Source organism: Ammodytes marinus (assembly GCF_949987685.1).
Source record: "Ammodytes marinus genome assembly, chromosome: 22".
NCBI lineage: Eukaryota > Metazoa > Chordata > Actinopteri > Uranoscopiformes > Ammodytidae > Ammodytes > Ammodytes marinus.
Genome location: NC_137226.1, coordinates 7888883 through 7904285, shown reverse-complemented (window position 1 = coordinate 7904285; position 15403 = coordinate 7888883). Strand labels below are relative to the sequence as shown.

The 15403-nt window shown below is 40.6% G+C and overlaps 1 protein-coding gene across 4 annotated transcripts; it reads right to left on the bottom strand.

The window, feature by feature from the left end:
• Nucleotides 1-70: 70 nt before the first annotated feature.
• Nucleotides 71-15027, bottom strand: impdh1b (IMP (inosine 5'-monophosphate) dehydrogenase 1b). 4 transcript variants are annotated; one of them, XM_080051142.1, is made up of 16 exons: nt 14916-15027; nt 12888-12986; nt 12639-12716; nt 7803-7851; nt 6103-6204; nt 5909-5983; nt 5381-5587; nt 5184-5271; nt 4894-5093; nt 4414-4504; nt 4014-4109; nt 3318-3461; nt 2982-3126; nt 2730-2873; nt 2539-2622; nt 71-2160 (listed from the first exon to the last, which is right to left on the bottom strand). In XM_080051142.1, the coding sequence occupies exons 2-16, from the start codon at nt 12983-12985 to the stop codon at nt 2139-2141; spliced, it is 1623 nt and encodes a 540-aa protein (XP_079907268.1). In that variant the 5' UTR covers nt 12986; nt 14916-15027; the 3' UTR covers nt 71-2138. The 4 variants fall into 4 exon arrangements, with proteins under 4 accessions (XP_079907268.1, XP_079907266.1, XP_079907267.1 ...); XM_080051140.1 differs by having other exon boundaries at nt 12639-12719; nt 14787-15012; XM_080051141.1 differs by having other exon boundaries at nt 14787-15012.
• Between the last annotated feature and the right edge of the window lie 376 nt (nt 15028-15403).

Sequence of the window (15403 nt, the reverse complement as noted above, 5' to 3'; positions counted from 1 at the left end):
AAATGTGACTTGAATTGTTCAATAAGACAGTAATCCACACAGTTGAATTCATTTATTCTTCTTTACCATATTGAACAGCATAAAGCAACTTTTCCTTTGTTGGGTATTTTACTGTAAACATGTTCAGAAATTAAATTCCTCAAAAACCCCTTACAGATTTGATGAATACTGAGTCTTTTCCATCCATCTAAAAAGCCCTTGGCAATCGTTTCAGTGGTTGGTTGCAGAAGTTACCACTGTGTTCTGGCAACTGTTGATGCTTTACAGTATATTGAAGCTAAAATCATAAAAAAATCCAACACACTAAAACTTTGAACCAATATCTCACTTAACACCATGTGTGCTTTTTAGATGGACTAACAGGACTCGGTACTTTGCAAATAAGACATTTTAAAAACCTGAATCCTTTCTTTAGATAGGAATCTGAAAACAAGCAGCACTCATTTCCAACTGAAAATAGGTATATATTTCTCCATATATTTTTCCATGTACATTTCCTTGCAATTAAGTCTAATTGCAAAGCTTTTGTAAGTCAAGTGAACCATGTGCAGGGCAAAGTACATTAGCATGTTCGAGAAAGCAATTCAACTCGTACAATCTGGGACATTTTTATTAAAAAAGAAAAAAAAATACATCTGGCGAAAGGACCTCCAGTAAGAAAATGTTAGAAAAAAGCCTATCCCTACATAAGCAGTATGACAACCAACACCAATTTAAAGTGAGAAATAGGAGGCGAGAGGGTGTGTGGCATTATGCATTTTCACGGTACAGCATGTGCAGCCTTTATTCAACCCCGTTTCAAGGCATACCTCTGGTAAAAAGAAACAAATAAGTCAGGAATAAAATAAGCCTATCGGAGAGAACTGTGAGAACGCAGGAATGAACAAGTGACAAGGTAATAAGCGACTTCTGGCGACAATTTTGGTTATAAAGTTAGAAAAAAAAAAGTTTTAGAGGAAGTGTAAATACACTTGGCAGTATGTATACAGTTACAATAAAGCAGAATATAAATACAGCCATGTTTGGCTTAGTGAAAAAAAAAAACATGCATATCAAAAACACCTCATGCTCAATTCTAAGCCTCCAGGACTATACATGTTTAATATAAAGATTGTTTCATCGAAAATTATTCAAATTATTGGCTGAGAAATTGTCAGCAAGTTTTGATTGATTTAATGCATTAAGATTTTTTTCCTCATACCTGCTTTTGGTCACTTCCGTTCCGAGATGAGATATTTGGCCAAGATTTTTTTGAGGGAAAAATTAAATTCCACAGTGGTATATGACTGTGGGTCTGGGTTCCGTTTACCGTTTGTTGGGGACACTGGAGGATACAACGTTGACAGGATAATCGTCATGGCAAATGGACCTCAGGATCCACAATACAGGAAGTAAACAATATGCGCTGAAATATAAGGTGCTACTGATCAAGTAGTAGCAAATACATGTGATAACGGAAAAATGCGACAAAAAGAAGTGAAAAAAGATTGCCATGACACCGACACACTGCACACAGAGAGCCACGTGTTCAGTCTTGTTTTTCTGCACGTACGTAGTAGTTTAAGAACTGGGATGTGAAAGGCTTCTGATGGGGAGGGTGCTGGTAAGCTTGGATCCCAAAGAAGCCAACAAAAAGATGCTGATGGGATCTGCAGCAAGAATGTTTCAGACTCACTAGTACTAAAAGGACAAATAAACACAGTGCACCTTCACTTAGTTCGCCCCAACGCACATTTTAAACTATAAATCACACACACACACACACACACACACACACAGTTCATTCTCACTACTACCAGCACGCACACAGAATATGGGATTGGCTGCATACTCAAGATACAGTTGTATGTCTTTTCTGGAAAAAACCCTGACGCGCCGCTTCTTGAGTGCAAAATCCCAGGTGTCGAGAGTCAGGTTTCAGTTTTGGAGATCCCCACTTCGCTATGATGCCTTCTTTCCTCCCCAATGCAGCGTGCTTGGATCAGAGGGGTTGTAACAGTGGATACGATGCAGAGGGAGGGCAGAGTAGTGTGTGGTGCGTATTGTAGCAGAAGTGGCGATTGGTAACATTTGGTCACTGTTAAGATTGGGTTTGTCACGTGCACCGCCGAACTGCACTCCGTCCCCCCCCCCACCGCTCAGTAGAGCCGCTTCTCGTAACTATGGACGCACAGAACAAAAATCGGAATGGAATCAGCACTTGCTCCGATACAAATTAAATATGCAATATAAAGTATAGAACATATGCGTACAAAGTCAACTGCAGTACAACTTCCTTTTAAAAGAAGGGAGAATGTGTTTTCTTTTGCAAATGGAAAGACAAAATACAAACACTGCAATAATACAACAATGACAGCAAGAATAGTTAACCTAACCCTAAAGAATACAAGGTCAATTGTGATATTTATGGTACAGGAGAGGGAACAGAGAAAAGAATGTGTTGTTCCTGAACAAAGTATACTCTACCAAGTGGTATGTCAAGTATCCAAATGTATTACATTAAAGCAAAGATAGTTTTGTGTGTGTTTTGGCACTTACGAGTGAAGACCGTGAACTCCTCCCTCCACCTGTGCAGACATGGTGCGCTTTTCAAATTTCAGCTCTCCAGAGTACATCATGGAACTAGGAAAGATATAAAATCGCACAAGAGTTACATTATAGTTGGATTATAACTAGAAATCCCCTCACACTTAAGACACAAACACACACACACACCACAAGCTACTCACCGGAGAACAGAAAGACTCTTTGCGCCGATGTCCTGGCAGCCGTGCTGGATACCAGCTATCAGGTAAGGAACAAACTTGTGAATGGAGCCCTTGTCCTGGACAGAGCCTGACACCCCTTGGGCTACCTTCACTTTGTCGCCCTCACTGTGGAAAGAAATTAAAATCGGGTATTTCACAAATGGAATGACAGCATTGTGGTAGCTTCTCATGGTATATAATTCTCATTTAAACAATTTTCAGCCTCCCACATACCTAAAATAGCGTTTCTGGCTGCTGGTGCTCTTCTCCATAGCGTCCAGGGAGCCCATCCCACGGTACTTTTTCAGCCGCACGCCATCTGAGAAGAAGTACTCTCCTGGAGCCTCAGTGGTTGCCGCTAGCAACGAGCCCATCATAACTGGAATGGAGGACAGGGAAGAGTTATCCATGTTAGTGTATTAGCCAACCTAACATCTTTGTCGTTGCCGTCAATGAAAACTGGATTTAATTTTTAAAAAGTATTCATCAGCTGAATGAAGCAAGCTGATTAGACAAGGCCTTTTTTACAATCTTACAACACTCTGTATGTTATAGGTATTGAAATCTCACCAGTCGATGCTCCAAGAGAAAGAGCCTTCACCACATGGCCCACGGTCTGAATGCCGCCGTCAGCGATGACTGGCACACCGAAACGCCTGGCGTACTCTGCCACTTTGTACACAGAAGTCCCTTGGGGTCGCCCACACGCCATGACTAAATGGTAGAGAACATATCTAAACATGACTCATGGAAATAAATTATGTAAAAATATAAAATAAAACAAAATAACAAAAAAGGTGCATTGGATCAGCCCTCGGGACAAACAAAAATAGCATATAAAATAAAAAGCAGCATTTATTTTAACTGTAAACTACTAGAGATACTGTGAGATATTATTAGCTTATCTTCTTGTCGGCGAATGTGACCCAGTCTGAGCCTGGGAGGATAGTCCCCATGGCAACCCAGAACAGGGCCTTGGTAGATCACCATGACAACTAGGAGTGGTCTCAGGGTATGTGTTACCGTTAGCAACTGATAGCCTTTTTTTCAGCCTTTAGCTAACATTAAAAAAAAACAGGTTCAGCTGTTGTGCTACAGTTCAAGATGTATGCTTCAATATCCCTGTTTATTCTATTCCTCATCTTTTAATTTTTCAGCTAAGTCACAATGGTATGTGTCGTATCAAAGTGTTTATTATACGTTGACCATTTATATACATATTGTGATACCGTTTGGGAGAAGGAATTGAACAACAAGGGTGAGTACCTTCCTGTGTGATGCAGATGGAGCCGCATCCCATGCCCACTCTCAGAGCATCGACACCAGCATCGATCAGATTCTTGGCCTGTGCTGCTGTAACCACTGTGGGTCAGGGAAAAGAAGAAAAATGCTCAGTGTGCAAATTATTTGTGGATGACATCAGAAAGCAACCCAGTAAAAGGGATTGATATGCGTTTACAAACCACTGATGTGTGTAATTTAGCTTTAAATAGAAGATCAGTTGGCATTAATATTATCCATTTTAAAATGATTAACTGAAATCTTGAAGCTAAGCAGTAATCACTTGGTGTTCTGAACATGTTAGTCGCATTTTATTTACCATCTACAGTTTTATGGAGACATCAGAAAACTACACTCAGGTGTTTGCCTTTTTCAACCAACTCACCGTTTCCTCCTGCCACTTGCAACTCTGGATGCTTCTGTTTAATATAATTGATCATGTTGATTTGATACACAGAGTTGCCTTGTGAAGAGTCCTGGAGATGCAAAGACGGACAAGGTTTCAGTACAATGGCACTGGACCTGAAGATTCAGCAATCCTAACAGATAATAGAGGCTAAGGAATGCATATAGCATGCATGTTATAATTATTATTACTTATTTCACATGCGATTAAAATAAAAGAAAATGTATACATGTTAATTGAATCTAATGAAATCTCAGTCCCCATATTTGTTCCATGGTTGTATTATTTTACACTCTCCCACAGTATCCGTTTTAATGCATTGTCCTAGTGTTATACTTACAACAAACAATCTCCCACAATTTATAAGTGTCACTAAACACAAACTGTATCTGAAATGACACCAGCAATCAGACATAAGACGTACATTAACCATGATTCAGTCATATGAGAAACACCCACCAGTACGACTACGTCCACTCCAGCCTGCACCAACAGGTCCAGTCTGTACTTGTCATCGTCCCGGGTGCCGATGGCGGCGCCACACAGCAGCTGTTTGCGCGAGTCTTTGGAGGCCAGCGGGTAGTCCCTGTTCTTCTTCAGATCCGTCCGGGCAATAATGGCCACCAGCTCGTCGTTATTGTTCACAATGGGAAGCTTGCCTGGTTCCAGAGGAAGTACAGAGTAAGGTTATAAAATATCACAAGAGAGCAAACCAGAAAAAAAAATGTATGTATAAACTTTTTCTTCACCTTTTTTACTGCGCTGCAGAATATCATTGGCTTCTTTCAGTGTAACACCAGCTGGAGCCACGACCAACTCCTCCCTCTTTGTCATGGCCTTGAGATAATAATCATTTCAATGTTAAAACAATCAAATAAGCGCTGCAAGCATGGCTTTTCTCTTCAATTGAGACACACATTTTTTTTAAGAAAACTAAAATACACACCTCCTCCAGAGGTCTGCCTTTGTCTTTGTCAGAGAGGAAGTCGATATCCCTGGAGGTGACGATGCCCACCAGTTTGCTGCCCATCTTACCCGTCTCTGTCACAGGAATCCCAGAGAAGCCGTGTCTCGTCTTGGCCTCAAACACATCCCCGACTGTGTGGCGCGGACTCATCACAACTGGGTCTGTGATAAAACCCTGTTCAAACCTCTGCAAGGAAAACAAACATGGTCATCATTAGGTCTACTGGTTACTCTTTATAAGTGCAAAAACAGTGCAAAGCAAACACCTACAACATGCAGACAAAACACACACAAAAAAATGACTATAACATATACATGGACAATTGAACTGTTTTTAACATGCATGTTTGTTTGCAATGGCAGACACCAAAAGACAATGAACGCAATGATAAGTATTCTACTATTAACATCAGACATTTGTGAGCATTTTGCATTACTACAAAATGCTGTCATAATACAACATGAAACACAAAAAGTTGAGTTCTTATAAATGATAATCATCATTTACCTTAACCTTGCGGACCTCATTGGCTTGGAATTCTGGCGTGCAGTTGTGGTGAATTATGCCAATGCCTCCCATTAGCTAATAAATTCAAACGGAAAATACGTGGAGGTTAGAAATAAGTAATGTATTAAAATCTGTGCTGCCCTCTATATACACATTATGTATAAATGATGTTGTTTTGGCAAAGCCAGTCTTACCGCCATTGCAATAGCCATGGCCGACTCTGTAACAGTGTCCATGGGGGAGGAGATGAGAGGGGTCTTCAATGTGATCTTCCTGGTCAGTGCTGATGTCAGGTCCTTAAAGAGAGAAAGAAAAGAAGAGGAGAGAGCGCATTATAAATTTATTTAGAAAGGAGTTGGCTTGTTATTTTGCACATGAACCACCAGGGAGCAGCCTACACTTGGCAGATGCAAAATGATGAAACAGTTGTGTCATCAATCTGTTGCATTGATACTAAAGGACACAAGGCAGTGAAGCCAATTCAAGCAGACAAAATAAAATGCATCTTACAAGTTTCTTTAAGTTAAAATGTACACCATGTCCTCTTTAGTGTTCATCTTTGATACTGTATGTAATGACTTCAAACAAAAACCCAGCCCCTCGTCTCAGGGACAGAAAGCCACCTCTGTCATGAGAACTGTCACTTTACTCCTGTATCTCCAGCAGACAAATTCAAATCTTACAGACTCCCACAACAGTTGTGTTATCTTTAGCTGTGTGTGTTAGAATAATGGCATTCCTTTCTCATGGGAAACCTGTACGATGTCCAACCTCCTACTCCTTATCTTGCCAAAGACAAACTGTGAAGGCTTTTCTCAGGGGTTCACCGTGAAGGGACGTACAAATGGACTAACACCACTTCTCCATTTAGAGAGCACTAACTGCACTAACCTGCTAAATTCAACTGAGAGTTCAGAAAGAATGTCAATAACATCATGCGCCCCGAAGAATTTCCCACTGCAGCTCCACGCACAAGTTGTTCCTTTTACATGTTCCTAATACCATACAAGCTAACTAATGTAAATTGCAATGTTCAACTACCTGTCTGTTTTCAAAATGTATTCCAGTACAATTCCAAATTCATCAGTACAAGATATGATGTGTTTTCTTACATGTAATAAAGGATTTTTTGTAATAAAATGTGATCCACTGAGTCACTGTGTAAACATGAACTGCACCATTTGGAGTGGTGACTGAGGACAAATGTAGAAGCTTTTGTGTTATTTGAGCTTGAACGGGCTCACTATCCGGTGAGGAAAAAAAACTAGGGCAAGAGTTAGACTGTGTGGAGAGATGACTAAACCATGACAACATGGCGGGGCAGACAAGCATCGAGAGCTCCCTTTAACTGCGAAGGCAATGAGGGAGAGATTACAGATATCAATTATATTAAAACCTTCTGCGATTTCTATCGAAAGCCCTGAGATTAACTCTGCCTTCATCTGCCCGAGAGAGGAGCAGCCGACTGACACACAATGTAAACACAAGGGTGAGGGAGCAAGCCAGTGAGTGGGTGACCGCGTAGGGCAAAAATAGCATGGCAGCGGGGAGAGAAGAAATTATGCTGGTGGGTTGAAATGGGGAAAAAAACAAAAATGTTTTTCACAAGAGCCGTGACTAGCAAATGTCTGGTCTAAGAGAAGGGAGGTTTGTTCAAATAAAAGAAAGAAAGAAATAGGACTCCACTGTCTGTAATAATCTGACGACACTGCCACGTTTATCATCTTGACTGGGAGTGTAAGAAACTGAAAGGAACGGTTGGACTTGTCAAATGTTCAAAGTACCCGGGACAGGCCTCTTCACAGATGTGACAGTTAAGTGCAACAATCTTTAACAGATCTCACTGGCCCCTTTTGTACACAAATATGCCCTTCGCACAAAAACACGCACTCACCACTTCGTCTGAGGTGAAGTCGATGAAGCCCGGTAAGATCAGGAAGTCGCTGGAAGACATAAATAAAATGCAAAGTCAGGGGATTATGTGATTTAGCATTTCTGTGAGGTTTAAAGCACAACAACACAGACACACTTATGTTTAAACCAACATGAATAACAAATGGAATAATACATTCAGAAAAACAGCTCCAAGCAAAGCACAGGACTTGAGTGGCTCACTGTAAAAATGGGGTGAATTGAAAAACAAGCAAATGTGAAAATTACTGAACAATATCAAGGACAATTGGGTAAACACACACGACACAAGGTTGAATAAAAACCTTTAGAACATCAAAGAATGTCCATTGAATTTTGAATGCAATATCTGATAGACTTTATTAGTTTGCGGACCAGGATTTGAGATCTGTTATCTCATGTCCCTCTGTATAGCAATTTCAACTACATCCTGCGACCTATTGTTGGATATGCTTTAAAAAGGTGGAGTCAGCAATTCTGGAGAATGCTTGTTGCAAAATCACTTAAAAAAAAAAATCTCCTTACAATCTGCTACCTGTCCATACTGTGTGACAAAAAAACAAACAAAGAAAAAAAGTGTTAATACACAACCTAGGCTCACTAAATGGGCATGTTGCTAGCTACGGTGTACCCTCTTTGTTTACATACCAGCTTACAGAGCCTAGGCTGCATTTGAACACAATTTTTTTTCTCGAGCGCACACATAACGAACAGGTAGTGGATCGTGAAGAGATATTCACTCATTTTGACAAACAACCGTTCTCCATTATCGCTGACTGCACCTTTAAGGTCTCTTCATCGTTCCCAGTGTATTTCCAGGGGCCATAGGGGCGGTGTACAGAGGCTGAGGGCCTCTCCGAATAGTCCAATCTCCTAACATATAAGCCTCCTTTCCTATACCTTAACCCCTAAACGTCATCGGGGTCAAGGAGAGATGAAAGGTGCTTCCTATCGAACATAGGAAAAGACAGCACTGTTTCAAATGAATTCGACCCCACTTTTCCAAACCGACGTCATTGCGCGACGGCAAGTTTTGCTGACGTGAGTCACTAGCGTGAAACTACACTAGCCTATTCTCCGAAAATTTACTACAACAAGCGCTCGTTTGATCCATGCGTTCTTTTCATATTGATTTTAATCAGGTTGTCGCCAACAGAGTGAGAATCACTCCCATATATCCCAATTCATATGGGAGTGATTCTCCCATATGAAAAAGAGGCTACACTTATGTTGATGTTGAAATGAACTGCCCCCAGTAACTTCATTAAATGTGAAGTTGGTATTTTATTATGGTGTAAATGATGTGCTACGAAAATAACTATTATGATGTTGGTCTTTTATGAGTTCTTTATTATCTTTATGGGGGAGGGGGAGGGGAGGGTATTTTGTTTTAGCCGAGTTAAATCTTCCTCTCTTCTCTCCTCTCTTCTCTTCTGTTTTACCTCTCGTTCGTATTCGTGTAGAGTCGGTAAACTCTGGCGGTGGCCTCTTGCTTTAAATATTGCCACCGTAAAGGATTATGGGATACCACTATCTCCTTTCCTTTCGCATAGGTTGGTCCGGAGTAACCTATGCTAAAGGAGGGTTAAAGGATGAATCGAGGCTCCTTTCCTATGCCTTTCCTAAGCATTTTGAGAATTCGAATCACCTATCCGCCGAGTACTTCCGGGTCATCTCGATAGGAAAGGAAATTTCCTATGCAAAAAAGACTATTCGGAGAGGCCCTGAGTCTAGCTCGGTGCGTCCTGTGCTTGGTTAAAAGCCACAATTGATTTCTCTCAGCTCTTGGCCTGTATAAACACAATGAAAGTCAGAAGGAGATGAGTGGGGGAAAAAGAGCTAGACACAGGAATGGAGTGTTTGCTTTCCAACCAGTCTGTGTATTTTGTGGTTTTGTGAGGATGGGCGTGAAGACAGACGGGAAGGAGGAGGAATAAGGGACGCTTTGTGAGCCACGTGGATGTTGGGAGAAAACCAGACAGGAAGGTACAGGGTGAGAGACTGTAAAACATGGATGTGCAGCATCACAGGTGGACATAGGTAGAGTTTAAAAAGGTGGAATCAGCGATTCTGGAGAAGCTTGTAGTCACTATGTCAAAATCAGTGAATATCACCTCACAATCTGCAAACTGTCCGTACTGTGTGTGCGCTGAATAAAAAAAAAAACAGTTCAGGATCTGTTAACTAGTTACAATTGTCCCCCTTTGTTTACATACCAGTTAACAGAGCCTAGGCTGGGTATTACATTTTTTCAGTGTACATACAGTACATGCAGGTAGCGGATCGTGAGGAGGTATTCAACTTTTTGAGACCATTTTAATTTTACAAGAGATCTCCGGAATCACTGACTCCACCTTTAAATGAGGAAAATAGTTGAGAGTGAAGGTAGAGGGCTGACCTGCTGCCTCAGTGTGGGTGTGGGGGGAAAGGAAAAGTCTGAAATAGTCACACTAATTGGACACTGTAAGGGAGTAGTCCTGTTTGTTTCCCCTCACTTTAGAGCCCAAACACCCACACAAACATCAATGTGGGCACACAGCTGCTAGCATTTACCAGCAGCCACAAACCTCAGCTACAGTACACAGGCCTGGATCCTACTGACTAAGAGTCAGCACTACATCAGAGCTCATCGTTCTGTGGATTTGAATTGCTAAAAAAAACAAAAAAAACACTGGCTTGGTGATGCCTTATTATGGTTTTCCATTTGAATGATGTAGACAAATGCATGATGCTAAGTGGGAGTGTTTCAAGTTACAACCAAAGGCAACAACTAGTCTTACTCCGCTTGTACAGATGTCCCTGTCTGGGCTTATGAAATAAAAATCGGTGGAGATTCTACGTCATGGACCACAAAATACATCACACTATTTGAGGGTGTGGCACCCAGTGGTTTGTATGCCCAAAGATGCTTACAGAATCCTTTTGTTACACTGCAGTTAGCAGCAGGAATGCGTTTGCTACAGTAGCTCCGTCATAATATTAACAACAATCAGGAATGTGTGCTCTTATTATTGCCTTAGGTCTAAAATGATCAGCAGTGATTCATATTTAAAAATGCATGCATTAATATTAAAAGTAACCATTTTAAGTAACCAGCCTTTAACAAGGAAAAAACAGATTTTATGGACATTTTTTAAAAAAAGGCTGAGAGGCTGCTGAGATAATGGCACTTTTTAACTTAATGACGGGGATCTTCTGTAGGTGTAATTTTACAGTTCCTCCATGTACAGTATGAGGGGTAGTTCACTCCTTCCCCTCATAGTGTGTAGTTAACAGCCAAGAAAAAATATAATTCAACCACGCCTGTCTATGTTCAGATAAAAACACTTGTGCATCTTCACTTTATAAGACATTTCAGGAGCGTTGTAGATCAAACGTATTTTGTGTTACGGTCATGTGCACAGTTTCTGACCAGGACATGATGTTTGCCTCCGTTTGAAGGTCACGATACTGCAAGAAGCACTTTCACTCACAAACCAATAATTAAACAATATCCTGCTTGAATTTTGGGATGTAGTGCCTGTCGCTGTGTGTCTATGTGCTAATCAGATTTGGACATTCAGATTTATATCAAAAGACATGCGAGAAAAGTGGACAGAAATGTAAAATCTGCTTTTGAGAAATCTTGGCGTATATAGGAGTTGAAACCCTAGCCCCTGCTATCTGTATATGTCACACGTTGAATTATAAAAGGGGTTCAGACGGAGGACAAATGGTTTGAAAAAAGGAGTGATGCAGACTGCTTCATCCTCAAACAAAACTGACCTCATTAACCCCCAGTCCCTCCTGCAGTCCACATGATGTCAATTCAGGCCATCATGTGCGCAAACCTTCCTTTGGTCGTGATGCACCTCGTTACAGTGTGGAGACGTTATTCAATCACACGTGGACACACTTAAAAAAAACGTTACGCTTCCTATTCAATTAGTTTCTGTAAATAGGAGCAGCTTGATTAGAGTGAGGAGTCAAGGATGTTTCCCTGCTGATAAACACTTCCGACTGAGCTTGAATTATCAAATCCAAATGGACGGTAGTTTTGCAGTGTCGACAACGATGCAGTATAGACTCTGGTCTGCCATACACCACATATATAGAATAGTACATTACCTAATGGTCTTTAAGGGAACGCTGAGAGGGCATCTTAAGCATTGATTGTAGCGGTTGGTATAGGAACAGTGGCGATTCAAGAGGAAAAGCAGTGTGAATGATTTAGGAAGTGTTTTTTAGAAAGAGAAAATGGCATGCTTCAATTGAGTTGCACAATGCTTTAGTGTCTAGTTATCTGTGATTAAAAACAAACAAAAAGGTGATTATATGGATTAGTGAAGAAAATTTCATAAAATGCATGATCAGTTGAAATAAAAAGCATTTCTTGTTTGTCACTAGAATGCTTAGAGCCAAGTGAGGCTAAGTTAAGAAGTGAGAAATTAGTGCTTTATAAGTAATATTTAAAATCTAAGCAAAGTACTTGTAAGAAAGTGCATGAGCTGTTCTGTCACGCATGCTGCATTCACAGGACAGGTCGTGCACTTTGATGGTTAGAGAAAGTTAATAATGCAGTTATTATGTCAACAGGAAGCAAATTAGATCCCCATGACCAAGACCAAGTTGATCATTCCAACAAGCCCTCCATGTATCTTCTGCCTTCATGCACTGGCATGACACCAGATGGAGATTTTGGCATGGTTTGCTTCTTAAGGTAAGTTTCTTTAGACGGACAGGACATTTTCTTCCCCCTTATGGGTTCACTATTTGGAGAGACATACGATTTCTTAACAGCACAGTTTAAAAACAGTTTAAAAACGACTGTTTTACTCACTTGTAAGTCAACCCATCTCCTTTAGAGCATAGCTCTTCAGCCGTATGACCGTCGGAGACAACGCACTGTTGGTCAGATCTGCTGGTTCAAAATGTGTTGGCCATTACAAAGCACTGCTACGTACACTTCACCCACCTTTGCGCGCAGGTGAGGTTTTAAAATCAGGAGACCTTACTTTGAATTAAATTACTTTAGATTTTCGATTAAAAAAAACAAAAAACTAATTTGTCATACATGGGGGAAACTTACTTGTATGTAAGCCCATCTCCGATCGAGAAAAGCTGCTGTGCCGAGAGTCCATCTTCAGGGACGTAGCCTGTTCCACCACTGATTAGGTAATCCGCCATGCTGGAAAATAATAATGAGAGGCAATTTCAAAAACTGCCAACCAGCCAACATTTAAATACAGATGTTTAATCAAATAACAGAACTACGATGCCCTGTAAGTCAAGACCACAAGACATCCCCACCTTTTCAGGCACTAACAGAGCTTGAGTGACCTTCACACAGGAAGACATAACCATAGCAACATCAACATCCCCCTAGCCAACGGCAGGTGCAAGCAAGCAGCAACTGTTTCCTCTGCTTGCCAAAAAAAATAAAAAAAGTAGGCCTATTAATAACCCGGTAATGAACTTGTAAAAACGTGTACAGCAATAAGTGTATGAAGCAATCCTATACTTTATGATGAGAAAGGTTGCTGAAAGATATATATGTCCCTTCATCTAAAAATAATAGGATGTCTAAATATAAATTTAGCACATACCGCAAATGACAACAGTGCGTGCGCAGTAAAATATGGCCGCATCACACAATAACAATTATGTGAACCACTAATGCTACCCGTTTAGGAAAGATTTTTAGAAAATATTTTCAACATGTGATGTAAAGGTTTAATAGAAACATTGTGCAAAGCACGCTTTCCTTAAAATGTCTTACCTCAATTGGAGCGACACTGTCCATTTACTGTCCTGGTGACCTACATTATATTATCAGTAGGTAGCAAATATTAGATGCTTGCTCTACACATTCGTAGTTAATTAAACAGGCTACTCAAGAGGCGCCTTTGTTGTTATAAGGTACAGCGACAACGTAGCATCGTGCCGTTTATTTATAGTTGCCGCCACCCATCACGGTCTAGCAAACACAAGTGTATTTTGGAGGAGTGGTATGGCAATAGCTGGTACACCAAGACTAAAAGCTGACATTTTATAACAATGAGCAGTATTTTCAGCGTACAATGTGAGCCGAATTGAAGAGCGGCTGCTTTAATGTAATATGTGTTACAAGCTTTTTTTCAACTATACATAACCACAATGTAAGAGTTACGAAAAGATTATTTTGTCACATTTCGTGAATAGGGTTTGGTGTTGCGTTCAGGGCGTCGTGCCAAACATGACGTGTGTGCAGGTCGATAGTAGTCCTAACATGTGTAGGACACTGTGGACAGGTGCTGTAAATTCAGTGCATGCAAATTAACGCAGCAAGTTGGACTAAATAAGCACATTAGTGTCACCACACGACATGAATATAATGTTTACGTTGTCACTCCCAAATAGTTTAACTATTTGCCTGGGGGCGATTAAAACCTGCAAGGATAGCAGCAAGCCGATATCAAACAGCTTCACCTGACGACAAGCATCCGTATGTCAATGATACATTCACTCAAAAGTTAAGGGATACTGTATGTTAATTAATGAGTCATTGTTTGACACAAAATTAATGTTTGCACAAGCACAGACGTGTACACACATGCTTCATCATTTTAACTAAATAGTCACCAACTGTCATTGTCAGATATTTAAAAACAACAAATCAATCTTGGTATTACTTCATTAAAATAAAATTCGTTCCATGTGGTGTAGGTGTAGTAAAAATAACACTAATGTACATGCAAGTGAACTTTAGGCAGTGCAGACATGAGCTGCGACCAGGCTGCAGACATGTGGGAGCAACGTTAGCATTTAGCATTATTAGCTCATTTTAGCTTCAAGCGTCGGGAAAACGCTCCCTAGAGTGTAAAGCAAGCTTTCCCAAACCCTTTGACAGTCAACACTGTATTTTAAATACCGCAGCTTCTCGGCTTAGCGTAAAAAACAACAACTCTCAGCCCATTTTCATAAACCGAGTTAACGTCAGCTAGCAAACCTTAGGAAGCTGATGCCCACGTTGACCAGAGGGAAGCAACTTTCCAGCTGTGGCTATAGAGGAAGGGCTATGAAAATAAAATAAAATAAATAAATAAATAAAAAGATAGGATACAGTTATCCTTTCTACCTCGAAGAAAAAGACGATGTTGGAAAAGAAGTGGTCGTTCGTTGCTCCAATATGTAAAAGTGCTGGTGATCTGTAAAGTGAATGAGAGGTGTCTGCCTGTCGGAGGAGACAGTGCGCGTGTTGCTGTTATGTAGGAGCAGCGTCACATCCCCTGTCCTAGAGGCGGGTTTACGTTTAACCCACAGTCTATGGTTTAACCCTCTCAGCTTTAACCATGGACCTATAGGCTTTAACCCACTCAATATTAACACTGTGATAAAAATTGTAAAACAAAAAAATAAATGGGAAGGAGGTATGATGACATTATTCATACATGCAGTTACCCCACCAATTCCTACTTACAACTTCTGAAATGTCAACGAGACAAAGGTGAAATAGGGCCTTCACATATTTTGGCATTGTTCCCACACCAGATCATTTTGGAAAATACTTATTTTTCTTTAGGAGCAACAGCCTCAAAGGCATAATCCACCTGATCTGAGGACCAA